We start from the raw sequence: 16,714 nt of genomic DNA, 5'->3' as shown, positions 1-16,714 counted from the left end.
TGCATGGAGTACGTAGTTAGGGAGTCTATTTAATATTTAAACAACATTATTCTAATTAAAGTTCTTCCGCGACAATCAGAAATTAAGAGCAAGTGGATGTCGGGACAAAATATTATTCTGCCACAATTCAATAAAATTAATGATGTTTTTAATAAATTAAAAAATTATTTGTTGGTTATTATATTTTAGATAAAATTATTTCATTGTTTTTTTATAAGCAAAAATGTATTAATAAGGAGCAAGAGGAATACTCAAACTTTACGATACAAAATGAGCTTTAAAGCTTCAAATCAAATGGTTTGTAAACAACATAAAGGATTATTACACCAATTGAAAAACAAGTAACCTGTTTTGCTCCACTCACTTTCTAATTAAAAAGTGGAATTGAAAGCATATGGTAGGTTGGTCTATGCATTATCCACGCTTCAAATCCGAGTGGGCTCTTGCGTAAGGGAACATGTTAGAAATAATATAAAACATTTGATGTAGCTCGAATTTTTCCCAAGGGAAAAAACGAAAAGCCAAAGAGTGAAAAAGAAATATGGAGGGTGGGGAGAGAATTTATCACTTTATAATGAAACAGGAAAAAAAAAATGAACACGCAAAATAAAATAAAAACGTGGAAATGGATATCAGTGATATGGGCCACTTTCACTTCTATAGTAGGGCCTTTTCATTTCTGAACGATACAAATAAAAATAACACGAAAAACACAAGTAAAATGGAGATGCGGGGTATCGATCCCCGTACCTCTCGCATGCTAAGCGAGCGCTCTACCATCTGAGCTACATCCCCTTGTTGGTTTTCATTTGTTCAGTAGCTATTTAATACTCTTACAAAGATTGAAAATGATTGATAATTCCCCTTTTATTATTTAGATTTTACTGTATAGTACTACTATAATTTATTGCACGTTTTAACTTTTAACTATACTTCATTTTTTTTTTCTCCATTCATATTTTAATTGAAGTATTTTTTTGGGATGGGCGGAGAAACATTTTAATTTTGAATGTTTATATTATTTTCCATATTAAATTATAAAAAAAAACTTTGAATATTTCTTAATTTTGTTAAAACAATATTTGTTGATTTATTTATTTTAATTTAAATGTGGGTAATGAACCAAACATGGTTAGATCAAAGTGATTAATGAGTTTCAATTAAGACAAATAGTTTAGAAAATTGAAATTTGATTAAAGTCTTGAGTTTGATCCATTGCACGGAAAATATATTTAATTTACACTAAAAAATAATTAATGTTTACAAACTAACAGATGATCAAGTTAATCCAAATAATTCAGAATTTATAATTTTTTTTTTGGTTTATAATGAGCTGAGAATCGAACCCAGAACCTATAACATATTACTCAAACCCTTCACCAGTCACCACTAGATCAAAACCAATGACTTAAATTTATAATTTTTTTATATTTACAATTGAGCTGAAGATCGAACCCAAAACTTTTAATTAAGGAGTAATAATAATTAAGGGCTGAGGGAGATGTAACAAAGGAAACAAAGGTTTAACCAAAAGAAATCTATAAAGTGAATGTTATTTGGAAATAATGATGATATTCTTCTTCTTCAATCTTAAATGAGTAGCAACGTCATTTATTTTCTATCATTAGCATACCCCAATTACCAAACCCAACGGTTCTCTTCTCCTTAAGAAAAAATACTAATAAATTTGCAATTTTCATTTCAATTCTTTGTAAATAAATACTGCTTCCGACACAAACAATTAAATAAGGTATCTACTGACAGCAAAAGCTAACATCATGTGTGCTGTGTAAAATGGAAAACAGTTAATGCTCACTAACTCACTCACCATTCTTCTTCTTCTTCTTCTTTGAGTAGATAATTGAGGAGACATGAACACTACTTCACTTTCAAAGCCACTACTACTAGTAGCAGTAATTGCATTCTTTGTTTTGTTTTTTTGTTGTGATTGCAATGTTACTTATGATAGAAAATCTCTTCTCATCAATGGCCAAAGAAGAATCCTTATTTCTGGCTCCATTCACTATCCTAGAAGCACCCCTGAGGTATGTCCACTCTTTAACTCATTCACTCTCTAATTTTGCATTTGCATGTTAAGATTATTAAGTTCAACTTATTGCTTTGTAATTTGTTTCAAATGTGTGATTTTTAGATGTGGGAAGATCTAATTCGTAAGGCCAAACATGGTGGTCTTGATGTTATTGACACTTATGTCTTCTGGGATGTTCATGAACCATCTCCTCACAATGTAATAATACCCTTATTCCTCATGAAGCCCTTTAAAAAAGTATTCTTTTGGTATTTTTTTTGTTGTTTTTTCTGATTATGGGTTGCATTGCAGTACAATTTTGAAGGAAGATATGATCTAGTAAGGTTTATTAAGACAGTGCAAAAAGTGGGGCTTTATGCCAATCTTCGCATTGGACCTTATGTTTGTGCTGAGTGGAATTTTGGGTATATTACATGCTGCTGCCTCAATTTTTGTTTTTTATTTTTATGTAAGCTTATTGTGATTAACAATTTAAGTTGATGGTATAGGGGAATTCCTGTTTGGTTGAAGTTTGTTCCTGGCATAAGCTTCAGAACAGATAATGGGCCTTTCAAGGTTAAATTTTCTGTGATTTCATGACCTGGTTTATCAATGCTGGTTGTTGTCTTGAGTCCTGAATAATCTGATTGATATAATTTTGTTTTTGGTTATTTTAGGAAGCTATGCAAGGGTTTACTCAGAAGATTGTTCAAATGATGAAGAATGAAAAGTTGTTTCAATCTCAGGGTGGTCCAATAATTTTTTCTCAGGTATGCGGTTCTTTTTCAATGTGCGCATAATTGAAGAAAATGCTGAAAAAACTAGGAGTAGATGGAGCTTAAGTGTATTCACATTTCATACCAATAAACTACTGCTTTAACATGAAGTCTTGTCCTTTTCCTTTTTTGCTACACTCTTGTATTATCTAGATTGAGAACGAATACGGACCAGAGAGTAGGGCAACGGGAGCTGCTGGCCATGCATACATAAACTGGGCTGCTAATATGGCTGTAGGATTGAAAACAGGAGTCCCTTGGGTGATGTGCAAGGAAAATGATGCCCCCGATCCTGTGGTGAGTTCAAGAATTGAAATTATGTTCTATCTTTAGGCTCACCATTCATTAAATTCATACTTTTAAGGGTTGAATATGATCCATTCAATTCTCCACTACAGATTAATACATGTAATGGATTTTACTGTCACGACTTCTCTCCAAATAAACCGTACAAACCTAGCATGTGGACTGAGTCTTGGAGTGGCTGGTAAGATATATATTGTTCGATGACTATAGATAGATGTTAGATTCACTTGTCTATTTTCTTCACCCTTTTATTCTTCTAATCTCTTACTTTCTATTCCCCATGATCATAAGGTTTACAGATTTTGGTGGCCCAATTCATCAGCGACCAGTTCAGGATCTAGCATTTGCAGTTGCTCGTTTCATTCAGAAGGGTGGCTCATATGTGAATTACTACATGGTTGGTCTCCTATGAAATATTTCTCATATTTCCGAAAGTAATTTTAACGATTGGGATGAGATTCAGTTCTTCTTTTTGCTGCAACAAAAGATGCAGTGCCTTGCTTTGAACCCTAAGTTTCACCTTTGTCCTTAATGATGAATTGTAGTACCATGGAGGAACTAACTTTGGACGATCAGCTGGGGGTCCATTCATTACTACAAGCTATGACTATGATGCTCCAATTGATGAATATGGTAAGAAAATCATGCTTGCTATGCGCAGTTTCCTCGATTATTTTGTCTGCTACATGATTCACTGAGCAATTGAATGAATAGTATAGATATAATTTACTGATCTTATGAAAATCTTGGATTATTTCGAGACTTGCGTAGTTTAACGATGCACTTGTTCCATCATGACCCAAAATAGAACTTTTACAATTGAGCACTTCACTATGTCTAGGTTTGATTAGGCAACCAAAATATAGTCATTTGAAGGAGCTTCATAAAGCTATCAAGCGATGTGAGCATGCTTTGGTTTCATCGGATCCTACGGTTACATCCTTAGGAACACTTCAACAGGTAATTTGTCACTGATATGAAGCAACCAACCCTCTTCTAGTTATGTGCTTGTTTATGATAAACTAATACTATTGTGACAAACACATTACCCTATTCTCTCTTTGTGCTTGGTGATTTTCCAGGCTCATGTATTCCATGCAGGAACTGCAGGATGTGCAGCTTTTCTAGCAAACTATCATGTACAGTCTGCTGCTACTGTGATTTTCAATAATAAGCACTATGACTTGCCTCCGTGGTCCATAAGCATCCTCCCCGATTGTAGAACTTCTGTATTTAATACTGCAAAAGTAAGAATATTTTGCAGGACCTTTTAAGCTATGTTGATTAAACATGACGGAATTTATTTCTTATTAAGCCTTGTCATTTGCATTAATCAAGTAGATGATTGAATTTATTTTGTCTTCATGAAGGTGGGAGCTCAAAATTCAGTGGTAAAAATGCTTCCTGTCGATTCTAGGTTCTCGTGGGAGACCTATGATGAAGATCTATCTTCTCTGGATGAACGCTCGAGGATTACAGCTGTTGGACTCTTAGAACACCTCAACGTTACCAGAGACACCAGTGACTATCTATGGTACATAACCAGGTAAGACGAGTGATTTCTAGATTTTCAGACAGACCATCAAATGATTTACCACTTTTAAAAATTAGAAGATTCAATCAGAAGAAATTTGCTTGTTTTTGTTTCCAATAAATTCCTGTACTTGACTATTTTAAACATCTTCCAGTTTAAAATCTTTTACACATAAAATATGTTATCCAACCTTCTCAGTTATCAGCATTTGGAATCTTACTGTTTTTTGGTTGGCATGCTGTAGTGTTGACATAAGTTCATCAGAATCATTTATTCGAGGAGGACACAAACCCAGCATTAATGTGCAGTCTGCAGGACATGCTGTCCATGTGTTTGTTAATGGCCAATTTTCAGGTATGCAGACATTCAGTTAAACACGGTAGTTGATTTATTTGCATACTGATTATGAATTAAGTGAAGATGACTGATTTGTTTTACAGGGTCGGCTTTTGGGACAAGGAAACAGCGAAGTTGCGTGTTTAGTGGACCAGTTAATCTACATGCGGGAACAAATAAAATTGCTCTTCTTAGCGTCACTGTTGGATTGCCAGTTAGTACTTAATACCTTGCCTCTCATTCGAACTTGAGCATTTGGTTGCACAGCTTCAAATGTTTCCATTTTCTTGTCAGACACGTTACTGATTGATTTTGCCATTTTTCTATTTGGGAGAACGTTGGCCGACACTATGAAACATGGGAGACAGGGATCACTGGTCCAATTTTTCTCCATGGTCTCGACCATGGCCCAAAAGATTTGACGCATAATAAATGGTCTTATCAGGTCTGATGCACACAGAAAAACATACAAAATATAATTTATGCATTCTTAAACTTCAATCAATTTGAAGAAAAACTGATTATTGATTACATTATGTTGTTTAACAGGTTGGCCTAAAAGGAGAGGCTGTAAATTTGGTATCACTGAATGGGATCTCAAATGTTGACTGGGTTCAAGATTCACTAGCTTCTCGAAGCCAGTCACAACTAAAATGGCACAAAGTAAGGGCAGTTTACTAGCTTATTGCATAATCTATTGTGATCTTCAACTATAGAAGCTGATCATAAACTAGCAAACTTTCAGGCATATTTTAACACACCTGCGGGAAACGAACCATTGGCTTTGGACCTAGGAAGTATGGGAAAGGGCCAAGTATGGATCAACGGGCAGAGCATAGGAAGATATTGGATGGCTTATGCAAAGGGTGACACTGACTGTAATTCCTGCAGCTATTCTGGGATATTCAAGCCTGCGAAGTGCCAACTTGGTTGTGGACAACCCACTCAACGATGGTATAGTTTTTCTTTGTGTGTTTAGGAAAATATTTAGTAATAATTACGCAAGTTGGTTTCTAAAATTCTAGGACCGTATCAATCTAGTCTCTCATATTACTAATATTCTGAAATGATGTTTGAAATTGCAACATATAATCAAGTTTGTCCCTCAGTTATGATCTGTTATCAAATACATCCATGACATTATTCACTTAATGCATTTGATAACAGATCATCCTCTATATCAACAACTTAATATCATTATAGTTCCTGCAAATATCAACGAAGTGACAAACACAAATCTGATTAACATTTTCAACCTCAGATATCATTTTGGAATATTGATGATGTGAAGACTAGGTTAATACACTTTTACAATTTCAAGGATCAAATTAGATATTTACTCCATAATGACACAACCTTTTTGGTACAATGCGCCATGTACAATGCCCCTATAGTATTATTCTATTGTATAGTGATGAAAGAATGGACATATTTACCCCACTTTCTGTATGGAATGATGTCGCAGGTATCACGTTCCAAGGTCGTGGCTAAAGCCAACACAGAACTTGATAGTAGTGTTTGAAGAATTAGGCGGAAATCCTTGGAAAATATCTTTGGTGAAGAGAACAGTACATTCTGCAGGAGTTCGTGAATAGTGAACCCAATTGTTTGATACTCATGAATTCTCCGGCTTTGCTTTGCTTTGCTTGAAAGAGGGTAGCCTTGAAGCAATAATAAGTTATATAGCTTGCAATAAATCAGATTCAGTTTGTATGCGACTTCGTTTAGGGGCTAGGTTTGTGTCCCTGAAGCCACTGTGATTTTTACAAAATAAGCAGTCTAGATTATTAGTATTTTTTTTTTGGAGGCAAGCCTAGATTATTATTTGTAATTTACAATTTTCGACGTGTCACTTTATTGTATCTAGTTGGAAGAGAAAATTACTATCTTAAGACGGGGCATTCTTTCATTTATTTTCTTCTAATTTGTCTGTTCATACAAAGTTTAAAATATGCTCAGGGCATTCCAATTATGTACAGTCTACACGAAGCACCACCAAAATAACTTTATTTATAGTAGGAACTAGGAAGTAGTTTTAGATGAACAACCTATGATCACACTTGGTCGACTTCTCTTCCCTTCTAAGTTGGTGGTCTATAAAGAATAAAATACTATCCGCATTGTTTTTCTTTGATTTTTCTAAGAATTTCAGTTGTATACAAAAGATGTGAAATGTGAATGCATACAAACGTGATCACTTGTTTCGAATATCATTGACTTTTTTTTTTATCAATGATTTGATTGTGCGACATGTAAGATTGTGTTGTACCCTATTATTACTTGAATCAGATCCAGATTTACAACAAAAAGAAAAGAAACAAAGAGAAGAGTGTGTTGTAGCTGCAAACTGAAACGCAGGCGAGACACAAAAACGTAGAATTGCAAAATGGCCATTTGTTTTGAAAGGGGAAAAGCTGATATACTACATTTATTTATTTTTTAGAGAATCAATTACAGTTGAACATAAAAGCTAGAAAAGGTTGCTTCAAGTGAAATTCATTTCAATCCACAAAGTAGCTTTGGAAAACAAGATGGAAACTTCAGATGTGACTGGAATTGCTTTTGAAGATCTAAAAACATGTGTTTATAACTGCTCAACATTGTTCCAAACAGACAACACTAACTTCGTGTAGGGGTTAGGTGTGTATACATTGAGTAAAAACACACCAGTATTTTCGATTCAAAAAAAGAAATTCCTTTATAAATTGCTTGGACATACAAGTTGTACACAAGCATGTTCGCGTCAAAAAATTTGTCTGGGATGAATCTGTTGAATATAATTCACTCATGAAGTTTTTGTTTCAAGTTCAATATAAGAAAATTGAAGTATGGGCACCCAATCAAATGAGTTCCATGGATGGATAATAAGCAGAGATAATAAGGCCAAGGCAATAAGAAAATATAACGCACAAGCTAAATGTCTTCATAAATGCTAACTACTTGCTAATGCAAAGCCAGTTGCTTATATTATTGCTAGTTCATACATAAGAAAGTGCTTCAAGTACTACCACACAACAATTTTATTCACATAACCATGTTCTACAGATTCTAAATTCCAAACCATACAGAAACCAGACAAACTGACTGAAATAGCAAAACACAAACTGACTCGAAATAGATAATGTTTTGTTCAAATGACCATTCAAGCATCAGCAGTTGCATGCTTGGATATTGTCAATTGCAGCTGCTCCTTCTGAGCACCCACAACCTTGTCCACAACTTTTCCTTCTTTCAAGAACAGGAATGTTGGCATAGCTTCAACTCCCCATTCCTCAGCAACAGTCTGAAAAGAAATTAATGTACTAGTTAATTGCAGGATTCTAAGTTAAAGAAATAGACCTCATAAAACTTTGGGTTTAAGATTAAAAACAATAATAAGGTCATGTGGGTAAAGTTTAGACATGATCACCTTCAATTCATCAACATCAACCTTAAGGAAGGTGACATGTGGAAGGGTTTTAGCAATCTCTGCCAAAATTGGGGCAATGAAACGGCATGGGCCACACCACGAAGCAGTAAAATCAACAACAATCTGTCAAAGTGATTTCCTGTTAGTACTTTGAACTTGTTCAAAAATTAAAATCGACAATTTTAGAGAATCACAAATAATATCCAAGATGCCACAATCTTCAATAACAAGGCTTAAACACAAAAATAATATGCAGTTAAAAGTTCAACGAGCATAGATCAAAGATTTGACATAAGGTTAGTTGAAGATTCCATGCCAGTAATCATAGAAGATTTAGTGTCAAAGTAAATACTGCTAATTCTAATCTAAGTATCAAGCCAGGAACAAATTATGATAATGAATAAATACAAAACAAACAATTTACCCTAACGAGCAATTTGTCTCTCAACAATATTTAGCTCGAATTTAATCCCAATTTCTTAACTCGAATTTTCACAAACTGAACTGATTAACCATTTCAAACATTCTTTTGCTCAAAATATTACAAACAGAAACAGAAACAGAAATGAAAATCTCAAACCCTCTCCATCTACTAAACCCTAACTCCATTTCCTACAAAATCCATCAAAATTTCACCAAATTCCCAAACTCTGGAATGTTAAAATATATAGTTTCAAATTGACAAATCAACAACAACAACAGCAAAGGAATCTAGAGTATAATCAATCAATCAAGAGCTACTTACGAAGGAGCAATAATAATTAGGTTAGAAAACAATCCATAGCAACGAATTCCAAAACCCTAGCGATCTACTACTAATTTCAAAATAAAAACGCAAAAGTTTGAGAATAATTACCAGTTTCTTGGACTCTTTTCCCTTCTCGATATGTTCCTTCCAAGCCTCAACACTGTGAACTCCGATAACCTGTCCCTCAGCAGCTGCCATTTTCTTCTTCTTTCTTCTTCTTTCGCTTTCAAAAATTTTCTTTTCTTTAAAACTTGCTCTGATCCCAAATCGAAAACCCTCTATGCTCTTATTTATATACCGCAAGAAACTCTCTCTCATGAAAAAACCTTCCACGCGCTCTATGCGTTGTCAACATCTACGTGTCACATTCTCATATGTTAAACTCTTCACTCGTCATCACCCATGTCATAGCATCAACAAGAAACGCGTCAGCTTATAAAAAAAAAAAAAACAAGAAACGCGTCAAATGTGAACAAACACTTTACCGATTTTAGATTTATCACATTTTTTTCGGTCGGTTATTTTTTAATTCTAAAGTTTGGGCCACAAGTTTCGTTGGGCCGAAGAAAATGAATCGGGCCTCAATATCATACCCTATTCATTCATTCATTCATAAAATATCGAGATTCCCACGTGGAATATTCAGAACCACGTGCTAAATCCAAATTATTATCATCTCATCCACAAAATCTAGCTTGTGCTAAAAACCACTGGATTTTTTCAACATCTTCATCTTCTTGTATGTAATTTTTTCCATTTCAGTGGCTTAGCTAGTTCGAGTGTGACAAATTTATTACATATACAAAAAATAATTCAAATTAGAATATGATTGACAATGGTAAATGACTAAGTGGAAGTGTAGTGACCACATATTCAGAAATTAACCTATAGTTTCTCAGATTAATTTCATTTCATTCTCTCTATTCTCTTTCTCTGTACTAAAATGGCATTTCCAATTCCACAGCTTATCCCTTCATCAACAACACCGTACAACTTTCCTTTGTTAAACCTCACTCCACTTAGTCCACTTTCCTTAAACCCTAAAATTCCATCCTCAACACCTACGCCGCCGCCGTATCTTAATGTTCTCCACCACTCTCGCCGCCGGAAAGCTACTTCGCATCTCCGATGTTCCGCGTCTATCCCGGAGAAGAATCATTCCACCTCTCCAAACTCAGAAGACGATGTAACGGAACTCCCTCTCTTTCCTCTCCCTTTAGTTCTCTTCCCCGGAGCAATCCTTCCTCTCCAGATCTTCGAGTTTCGTTACCGCGTCATGATGCAGACACTCCTCCATACCGATCTCCGATTCGGCGTTATCTACACCGATCCTGTTTCAGGAACAGCTGAAGTAGGTTGCGTAGGTGAAATCATAAAACACGAACGACTCGTTGATGATAGATTCTTCTTGATCTGTAAAGGTCAAGAGCGTTTTCGTGTCACGAAAGTCGTTCGTAAGAAACCTTATCTTGTAGCTCGTGTAGCGTGGTTGGAAGATAGACCTTCACCATCTGCTGACGTGGATGTTGACGGTTTAGCGAATGAAGTGGAAACTTACATGAAAGACGTTATTCGGTTATCGAATCGGTTAGGTGGAAAAGCTGAAAAAGAAGTTGGTGATTTGAGAAGGAACTTATTTCCAACGCCGTTTTCGTTTTTTGTTGGAAGCACTTTTGAAGGTGCACCTAGAGAGCAACAAGCTTTGTTGGAATTGGAAGATACTGCTGCAAGATTGGCGAGGGAGAAAGAAACTTTGAAGAATACGCTTAATTATTTATCTGCTGCTTCTGCTGTTAAAGATGTTTTTCCATCTTCATCTTCTCCTTCTTCTTCATCTTAGAGGAAGGTGTATGAAAGGTATTGTTTGCATCGACAATAGGCAATAGTAACCATATAATTATCTACTGGGAAAAAACTTGTAAATTCTCCTAAGTGTAATTTTTTATATGCTAATCATGTTGTCTTTGTTATTAATTTTTGGATGATGATGCATTTTGTTTTTTATTTCATATACAATACATCGACGATGATACTTGATAGTAGACGATGATCCAGAATCACGCCTAGCATCATACTATGGTGTGATGGATAAATGTTGGTTGTTTGGTGTGCTACAACTTCTTTCCTAATTTGATGCAAGTCTGATATTTATGCTAGTATGTTTTTCTTATAGACAAAAATAATTGATTAATTGTTAGGAGTTACTAACTTACTAGAGGGAGGATGGATTTGTTAGCAGGAGACCTAATCATGAACCTCCTACATAATACTCATTTGTCTTCTCAACTCACTCATACCACTGGATCACACATTTGGAAATTCTACACTGTTATGCTATGCTATGCTAATTTTTTATATTGGTTGGTTGGATATGTAGATTGTTGCCAAATATCATATGAGGTCTTTGTACAGAAATTGAAAAATCAATCAATCAATGTTTTGGCTGGTTGGCGTGCTTTTGCAGTTACTACATCTCATTTTGGTTTGTTCTTTTGCAATGGTTTCTGGTGTAGTATACTATTTTATTTGTCAGAGCCATGGTTTTATAAGAATTTGAACTATCAACATTGTATATCTTGCCATCCTCCTAGTGTTTTAGCTCTCTTCTTTTATAAGTTGTCTGTATTAGATATCCTGTTGAGCATTCATATGTATTTCTCTGTTTTGTTATTAGTCTAATGAACTGCAACAATGTACTCTTCATTTTTGTAAATCGGCTTGAAGTAAATCTAGTCTGTAAAATTCCACAAAGTGGCTTGATGCATTATTGTTAAAGAAAACGTTGCTATTCTCTTTTATTGGCATAATCAATTTATACCGGGCATGTTTTATCCTTGACAGAAGCAAAAATTCTTCATTTTAACTAAAATCATGGTTTGTGTTGTGATCTCAAATTTGCAAAAGGAAAAAAAAAAAAAAAAACTACAACCAAACATATGCAAACCTAAGCTAAAATCATCAATGAATACGATTCATCCCATATTCACCATATTGCAATCCACAACCAAGCATATGCGACCCTAAGCTAACTTAAGACAGACCAGGGTTTAATGGCAGACCTAAGGCTGATTCTTACTGCAATATCTCCCATGTCTGTCTTATTTGTTTGGGAGGGAGATTTAGGAGGGAAGGCGAGGACTTATTATTCTTAACTAAATTAATCAAGGCTATAAAAGAAAATGTTTTTAAAAACAAGTGAACTGTAATTAAGTTGTAATATGATCATATATCACAATATTCTTTCTATATATCAAAATATAGAACTAGTCCTCCAAAATCTCCCTTCCAAACAGACCCCAACATAAGTAAGATATCACAAAAAAATTCTACATGGGACAATACATGCTTACTTTATGAGGATTTCGTACAAAAATTGAAAATTATTTGTTGTGTTTTAATTCGTTGTCGTGCTTCTGTAGTTACTAATTTAATTTTGTTTGTTATTCCACAATGGTATACGGTGGAATATGCTATAAATTGCTGTCACTAATTGCAACCATGGTCTTAATAAGAATTTGAACAATCAATTTTGTAGTATAAGCTAGGCCATGTATTAGAGGAGATCCTGTTTGAGTATTCATTCATATGTACAGTACTCCTCTATTTTGTTATTAGTCTACTGAACTACAAAAATATACTCCACTCTTTTCAAGCACTTCAGGTTCCAAGTAGAATTAAACTATTCCTCAAAATTTCACAAAGTGGCTTTGCTGCATTATTGTTATAGAAAAGGTTGTTATTCTCTTTTATTAGCATGATTGATTTATACCCTGATGCATGTTTTTAGCACAACAGAGAAGCAAATTTTCTTTATTTGAACAAAAATAATGGTTTCGGATCTAAAATTGATTTGGAAAAACAGAACACTAATTAAGTTGATGGCAAAAATTTCATTTAATGATGAAATTCAAGTTGTTCAGGTTTGAGGAGCACAACAAACTATAGTTCAATTAAGTCATCAAGGAATACAATTCATCCCATATTCACTATCTTGCAGTCCACAACAAGGCGGCATGTGTAACTCTAAGCTAACTCTTAAGAAGCAATATAAGTTGGCACAAACTATTTCTATGAGACACAATACAGTATTGATTTAACAACTCTGCTAATAAAACCGCGAGGAATACATTTAAAAACACAGATGCATCCTCCCTAACATTCGGATCATACGAGCATTCCCTAACCTATCAATATCCCATACAATGATTGACTGCTAGAAATATGATGACTCAGAGTAATACAGACTGAATTCCAGTTGGAAGGATTCAACAATACAAAAGAACGATTTAAACGCTAAATACTCAATGAGAACTCCAGTCTCTTTTCTGATAGAAAGTGTCTTCTTTATCAGTTGGCATTGTTATCGTCGTCCCATTTGCAATTCTCTGCAAGTTATCGACTTTAATCAGTAAGCATAAATAAAAAAACTGCAGCCAGAAATGTAGAGTGGACATGTTTTGCATAGTAAAAAATATCACAGGTAGAACATTCTTATGAATTTACTGTTTTGCATAGTAAAAATAGAGAGTGTTCAATGAAGTGTGTTAGAGATATTGTTCTTAGCATTCCTCTTAGAAAATATATGTTGACAAATCTATCACGCCATTTGTTTAACATTAGACCATCTACTTATGATGAGTATAGAAAGGAGATAATTGATACAAACCTTAAGACATTGGCCAATTCTTGTGTCGCAAATCGGATATTCTTGTGGGCAACAGCTACGTTTGTCTTCACAACAGACAGCAGAAGTTAAACCACAGCAGTTCCAAGAGAAACATATTCCAAGAAATTCCGTGGCACAACAACATGTTTCCCCGCGTGAACAGGAAGTAAACACATCACACCATACAGGACCTGGCGGAGGTGGGACAGGAGGATTAGGACTGGTTTTGGTTGGATATGAAGGTATCGTGTTTATTCCACATAACCCTGCAGAATTATCAGTGTTTCGTAACATGTATACATAACCTTTTTCTCCCCAATATGTTCCCCAGGAATTCTTCACAATCCAATAATCTTCTCCTTTTAACGAACCATATCCTACAATCAACACTGCATGATCAATAGAAGTTGAACATGGTCCAGTGAAGATACCCTGAAATACAAATAAGATCGACATTTTATTGCAACGGTAATCGATGAACCTATGTTATGTTAGTAATATTTACGAATATCATTGAGCTAAACCTCTGAGTAAAATTGGAAAGCCCATGAACCAGCGCATATGCCTACGCTGACAGGTTGAACTGCAACAGCCTTTAGTAGTTTTTTCTCATCGTTTGGAGGAATTTCAGTATAACCATCAATAGTAACAACACGCCTTTCTAACTGTAGGATTAGATGTAAGTAAAAGTTAAATGCAAGTTAAAGTGAATGATAAGACAATCTACAAATATTCGACAAACTACAAGAACTATTCAATATTTTTTGTATGAAAAACAAGCAAATACCTGGTCCTTTTTGCAACGTACTTGACGAGCGTAATATGGATAATCTTCCTCGGTGTCAATCCCTTTGTTGTCAATGATAAATTGGTATGCATAGTCCATGGATCCACCATGACAACCACTATTATAAGTGGTATCGCAATCTACTAGTTCTTGTACAGAAAGGCTTACAAGAGAACCTGTCACAATTTTATTTATCCCTTCAATAGCACCGATTGCCGAAAATGACCAACAAGAACCTGTGTAATATACATACATTTAGAGCTACTTTGAATAAAATTTTCCAATTCTTATAGCTCAGTCTTGACTTGGCTTTGCTCACTACCATTAAAAATTGCAATGTTAACTACCATTTATACGTCTAGGTAATCTGCTTGCAAAATTGTAGATTCAGCCAAACCTCACTATAACAGTATATTACATTAGAGGCAAATTAAAAGCTTCCTCTATCTCCCATTAGCATTTATATATTTTCCTATTTATGTATATAAACTATAGTTTGAGAATCTAAAATACTATCAAACCAGCTATATCTTTCAAATAAGTTTAGAACAAATGCAAATTGATTTAGGTACTGTTTGGATAAATAACTTAATTTAGCATTTATAACATAAAGAATTAAGGGTTAAATAGTATTTTGCCCCACCTAATGTTATCGAATTTCGGTTTACACTCTGTAGTATTATTTTTGCAATTTCAACAATGTAATGTAAAGATTCCTTCATTTTAGTCTCTCAATGATAACATGACATGTTTATTGAGGGGTAACCCGAAATTCCCTAACATTAAAGGGGTAAACACTATTTAACGCAAGAATTAATATGTAAGTGCTTATGTAGTTAATTCTATAGCAAAAGATAATTACCACTTGACCAACTAACAATCGGTAATCGCAGATTAAGTTCAAAACTCAAGAAATATTTAATCTACATATTATAATAACTAGTATTTTTGAAAAGGGTAGATAGATAAAAAAAGTACCACATCTTCCTTGGTCTTTGACAGAAGTAACAGCACCACTATTTCTCCAATCAATCTCAGAAGGAACTTGAAGAACATCATTATTATCATCGGATTGATGATCTTGAAAACGGTTGAATTTGAACTTTAGCAACGAAGAAGGTTGAAGACCAAGATGAGTGGTTTTGAATTCATGATGAGTGAGATCTGCGAAAGTGTTGAGGGAGAGGGTATAACTGGAATTTTGCATTTGGTTATGTTGTGTGATAAAAGCATAGTTATCTTGAAACACCTTGAACCTGTAACGTTTTTCTTCTTCTGAAGGATACGTTTTGCCATGTTGTTTGCACCAGTCTTGGAAGAGTTTAGAAGTGTCAGACTCAGAAGCAGAGACCAAAAATGAAAGAGACGACAAAAGGAGAAAGAGAGAAAAGAATCGTAAAATGAAAGTGAAATAGTTCATGATTTTTTCTGTGGGAAAGTTGAATCTTGATTGCTTAAAGATAAAAAAGAGAGAAGATGAAGTTTTAGGCACAATGAGAATGAACTAGCTATTTATACACAAGATGAAACTAACTAACTAGCATTCAGTTATGAAAGTTAACAAACTAATAACAGAAAATAACTAACTATATGGACAGTTAGACAGTTTACAGTTATTTGTTACACAAGTTACTTCTCAACAATACAAATGAATGATACAAACGATAAATACTCAATGAGATCTCCGGTCTCTTTTCTGATGGAAAGTATCTTCTTTATCAGATGGCATTGTCGTCATCGTCCCATTTGCAATTCTCTGCAAGTTATCAACTGAAGTCATTAAGCATAAATAAAAAAGAGTAAATGATATAATCGTCTTTTAATAAAGAGTAATAAATGCTTAACTGTTAACTAGCAATACAAGCTTTGGCGACAAACCGGACAAGTAGTTTTTTCTTCTTTTTGTAACCATGAGAGTAAACACCAGGTATGAAATTCATGGTTGCACACTTTAAAAGGTTGAACAAATTCTCTTTTTTTGAATTTCTCCAAGCAAATAGGACAATCCATAATATTTTGATCATCAAAACTTTTAGCCGGAGGCAATGTTCTAATAATTATCCATCTTGCAAACAATTCAATTGTATTATGTGGTATGTAATTTTCCCTTTCAATTGTATTAT

At 34.4% G+C, this 16,714-nt stretch overlaps 4 protein-coding genes and 1 non-coding gene across 5 annotated transcripts; 2 read left to right on the top strand and 3 right to left on the bottom strand.

The window, feature by feature from the left end:
* Positions 1 to 722: 722 nt before the first annotated feature.
* On the bottom strand, positions 723 to 795 carry TRNAA-AGC. Its single transcript has one exon. It is a non-coding gene; the product is annotated as a tRNA-Ala (tRNA).
* A 780-nt stretch (positions 796 to 1,575) lies between these two features.
* On the top strand, positions 1,576 to 6,959 carry LOC123894619 (beta-galactosidase 3-like). The gene is made up of 18 exons (XM_045944671.1): positions 1,576 to 2,045; positions 2,153 to 2,248; positions 2,342 to 2,454; positions 2,539 to 2,605; positions 2,707 to 2,799; positions 2,959 to 3,102; positions 3,204 to 3,292; positions 3,403 to 3,508; positions 3,657 to 3,744; positions 3,953 to 4,071; positions 4,194 to 4,358; positions 4,482 to 4,657; positions 4,890 to 4,999; positions 5,086 to 5,195; positions 5,316 to 5,426; positions 5,531 to 5,644; positions 5,727 to 5,935; positions 6,447 to 6,959. The coding sequence occupies exons 1-18, from the start codon at positions 1,872 to 1,874 to the stop codon at positions 6,574 to 6,576; spliced, it is 2,214 nt and encodes a 737-aa protein (XP_045800627.1). The 5' UTR covers positions 1,576 to 1,871; the 3' UTR covers positions 6,577 to 6,959.
* Positions 6,960 to 7,883: 924 nt separating this feature from the next.
* Positions 7,884 to 9,456, bottom strand: LOC123894621 (thioredoxin H-type-like). Its single transcript, XM_045944673.1, has 3 exons — positions 9,247 to 9,456; positions 8,391 to 8,513; positions 7,884 to 8,264 (listed from the first exon to the last, which is right to left on the bottom strand). The coding sequence occupies exons 1-3, from the start codon at positions 9,454 to 9,456 to the stop codon at positions 8,124 to 8,126; spliced, it is 474 nt and encodes a 157-aa protein (XP_045800629.1). The 3' UTR covers positions 7,884 to 8,123.
* Positions 9,457 to 10,081: 625 nt separating this feature from the next.
* On the top strand, positions 10,082 to 11,112 carry LOC123894620 (lon protease 2-like). The gene has a single exon (XM_045944672.1). The coding sequence runs from the start codon at positions 10,082 to 10,084 to the stop codon at positions 10,976 to 10,978; it is 897 nt and encodes a 298-aa protein (XP_045800628.1). The 3' UTR covers positions 10,979 to 11,112.
* A 1,830-nt stretch (positions 11,113 to 12,942) lies between these two features.
* Positions 12,943 to 16,063, bottom strand: LOC123897636 (low-temperature-induced cysteine proteinase-like). Its single transcript, XM_045948351.1, has 5 exons — positions 15,570 to 16,063; positions 14,592 to 14,827; positions 14,329 to 14,469; positions 13,805 to 14,236; positions 12,943 to 13,523 (listed from the first exon to the last, which is right to left on the bottom strand). Exons 1-5 carry the CDS (start codon positions 16,009 to 16,011, stop codon positions 13,440 to 13,442), a joined length of 1,335 nt encoding a protein of 444 aa, XP_045804307.1. The 5' UTR covers positions 16,012 to 16,063; the 3' UTR covers positions 12,943 to 13,439.
* Positions 16,064 to 16,714: the final 651 nt, after the last annotated feature.

This window comes from Trifolium pratense, linkage group LG7 (genome assembly GCF_020283565.1).
Source record: "Trifolium pratense cultivar HEN17-A07 linkage group LG7, ARS_RC_1.1, whole genome shotgun sequence".
NCBI classification, from domain to species: Eukaryota; Viridiplantae; Streptophyta; class Magnoliopsida; order Fabales; family Fabaceae; genus Trifolium; species Trifolium pratense.
Note: the sequence above shows the minus strand (reverse complement) of the source record. Positions and strands in the feature narration are given on the sequence as shown.

What these genes read in the sequence shown, in the direction of transcription:
- LOC123894619 (XM_045944671.1), top strand. Translation starts at nt 1,872, where the DNA reads ATGAACACTACTTCACTTTCAAAGCCACTACTACTAGTAGCAGTAATT. An exon ending in ATGAACCATCTCCTCACAAT is followed by an intron (nt 2,249 to 2,341) that starts GTAATAATACCC and finishes GTTGCATTGCAG; the next exon opens with TACAATTTTGAAGGAAGATA. An exon ending in GGACAACCCACTCAACGATG is followed by an intron (nt 5,936 to 6,446) that starts GTATAGTTTTTC and finishes ATGATGTCGCAG; the next exon opens with GTATCACGTTCCAAGGTCGT.
- LOC123894621 (XM_045944673.1), bottom strand. Translation starts at nt 9,456, where the DNA reads ATGAGAGAGAGTTTCTTGCGGTATATAAATAAGAGCATAGAGGGTTTT. An exon ending in GAAAAGAGTCCAAGAAACTG is followed by an intron (nt 8,514 to 9,246) that starts GTAATTATTCTC and finishes TCACTTTGACAG; the next exon opens with ATTGTTGTTGATTTTACTGC. An exon ending in TTGATGTTGATGAATTGAAG is followed by an intron (nt 8,265 to 8,390) that starts GTGATCATGTCT and finishes ATTTCTTTTCAG; the next exon opens with ACTGTTGCTGAGGAATGGGG.
- LOC123894620 (XM_045944672.1), top strand. Translation starts at nt 10,082, where the DNA reads ATGGCATTTCCAATTCCACAGCTTATCCCTTCATCAACAACACCGTAC.
- LOC123897636 (XM_045948351.1), bottom strand. Translation starts at nt 16,011, where the DNA reads ATGAACTATTTCACTTTCATTTTACGATTCTTTTCTCTCTTTCTCCTT. An exon ending in CAAAGACCAAGGAAGATGTG is followed by an intron (nt 14,828 to 15,569) that starts GTACTTTTTTTA and finishes TATATTACACAG; the next exon opens with GTTCTTGTTGGTCATTTTCG. An exon ending in TACGTTGCAAAAAGGACCAG is followed by an intron (nt 14,470 to 14,591) that starts GTATTTGCTTGT and finishes CTAATCCTACAG; the next exon opens with TTAGAAAGGCGTGTTGTTAC.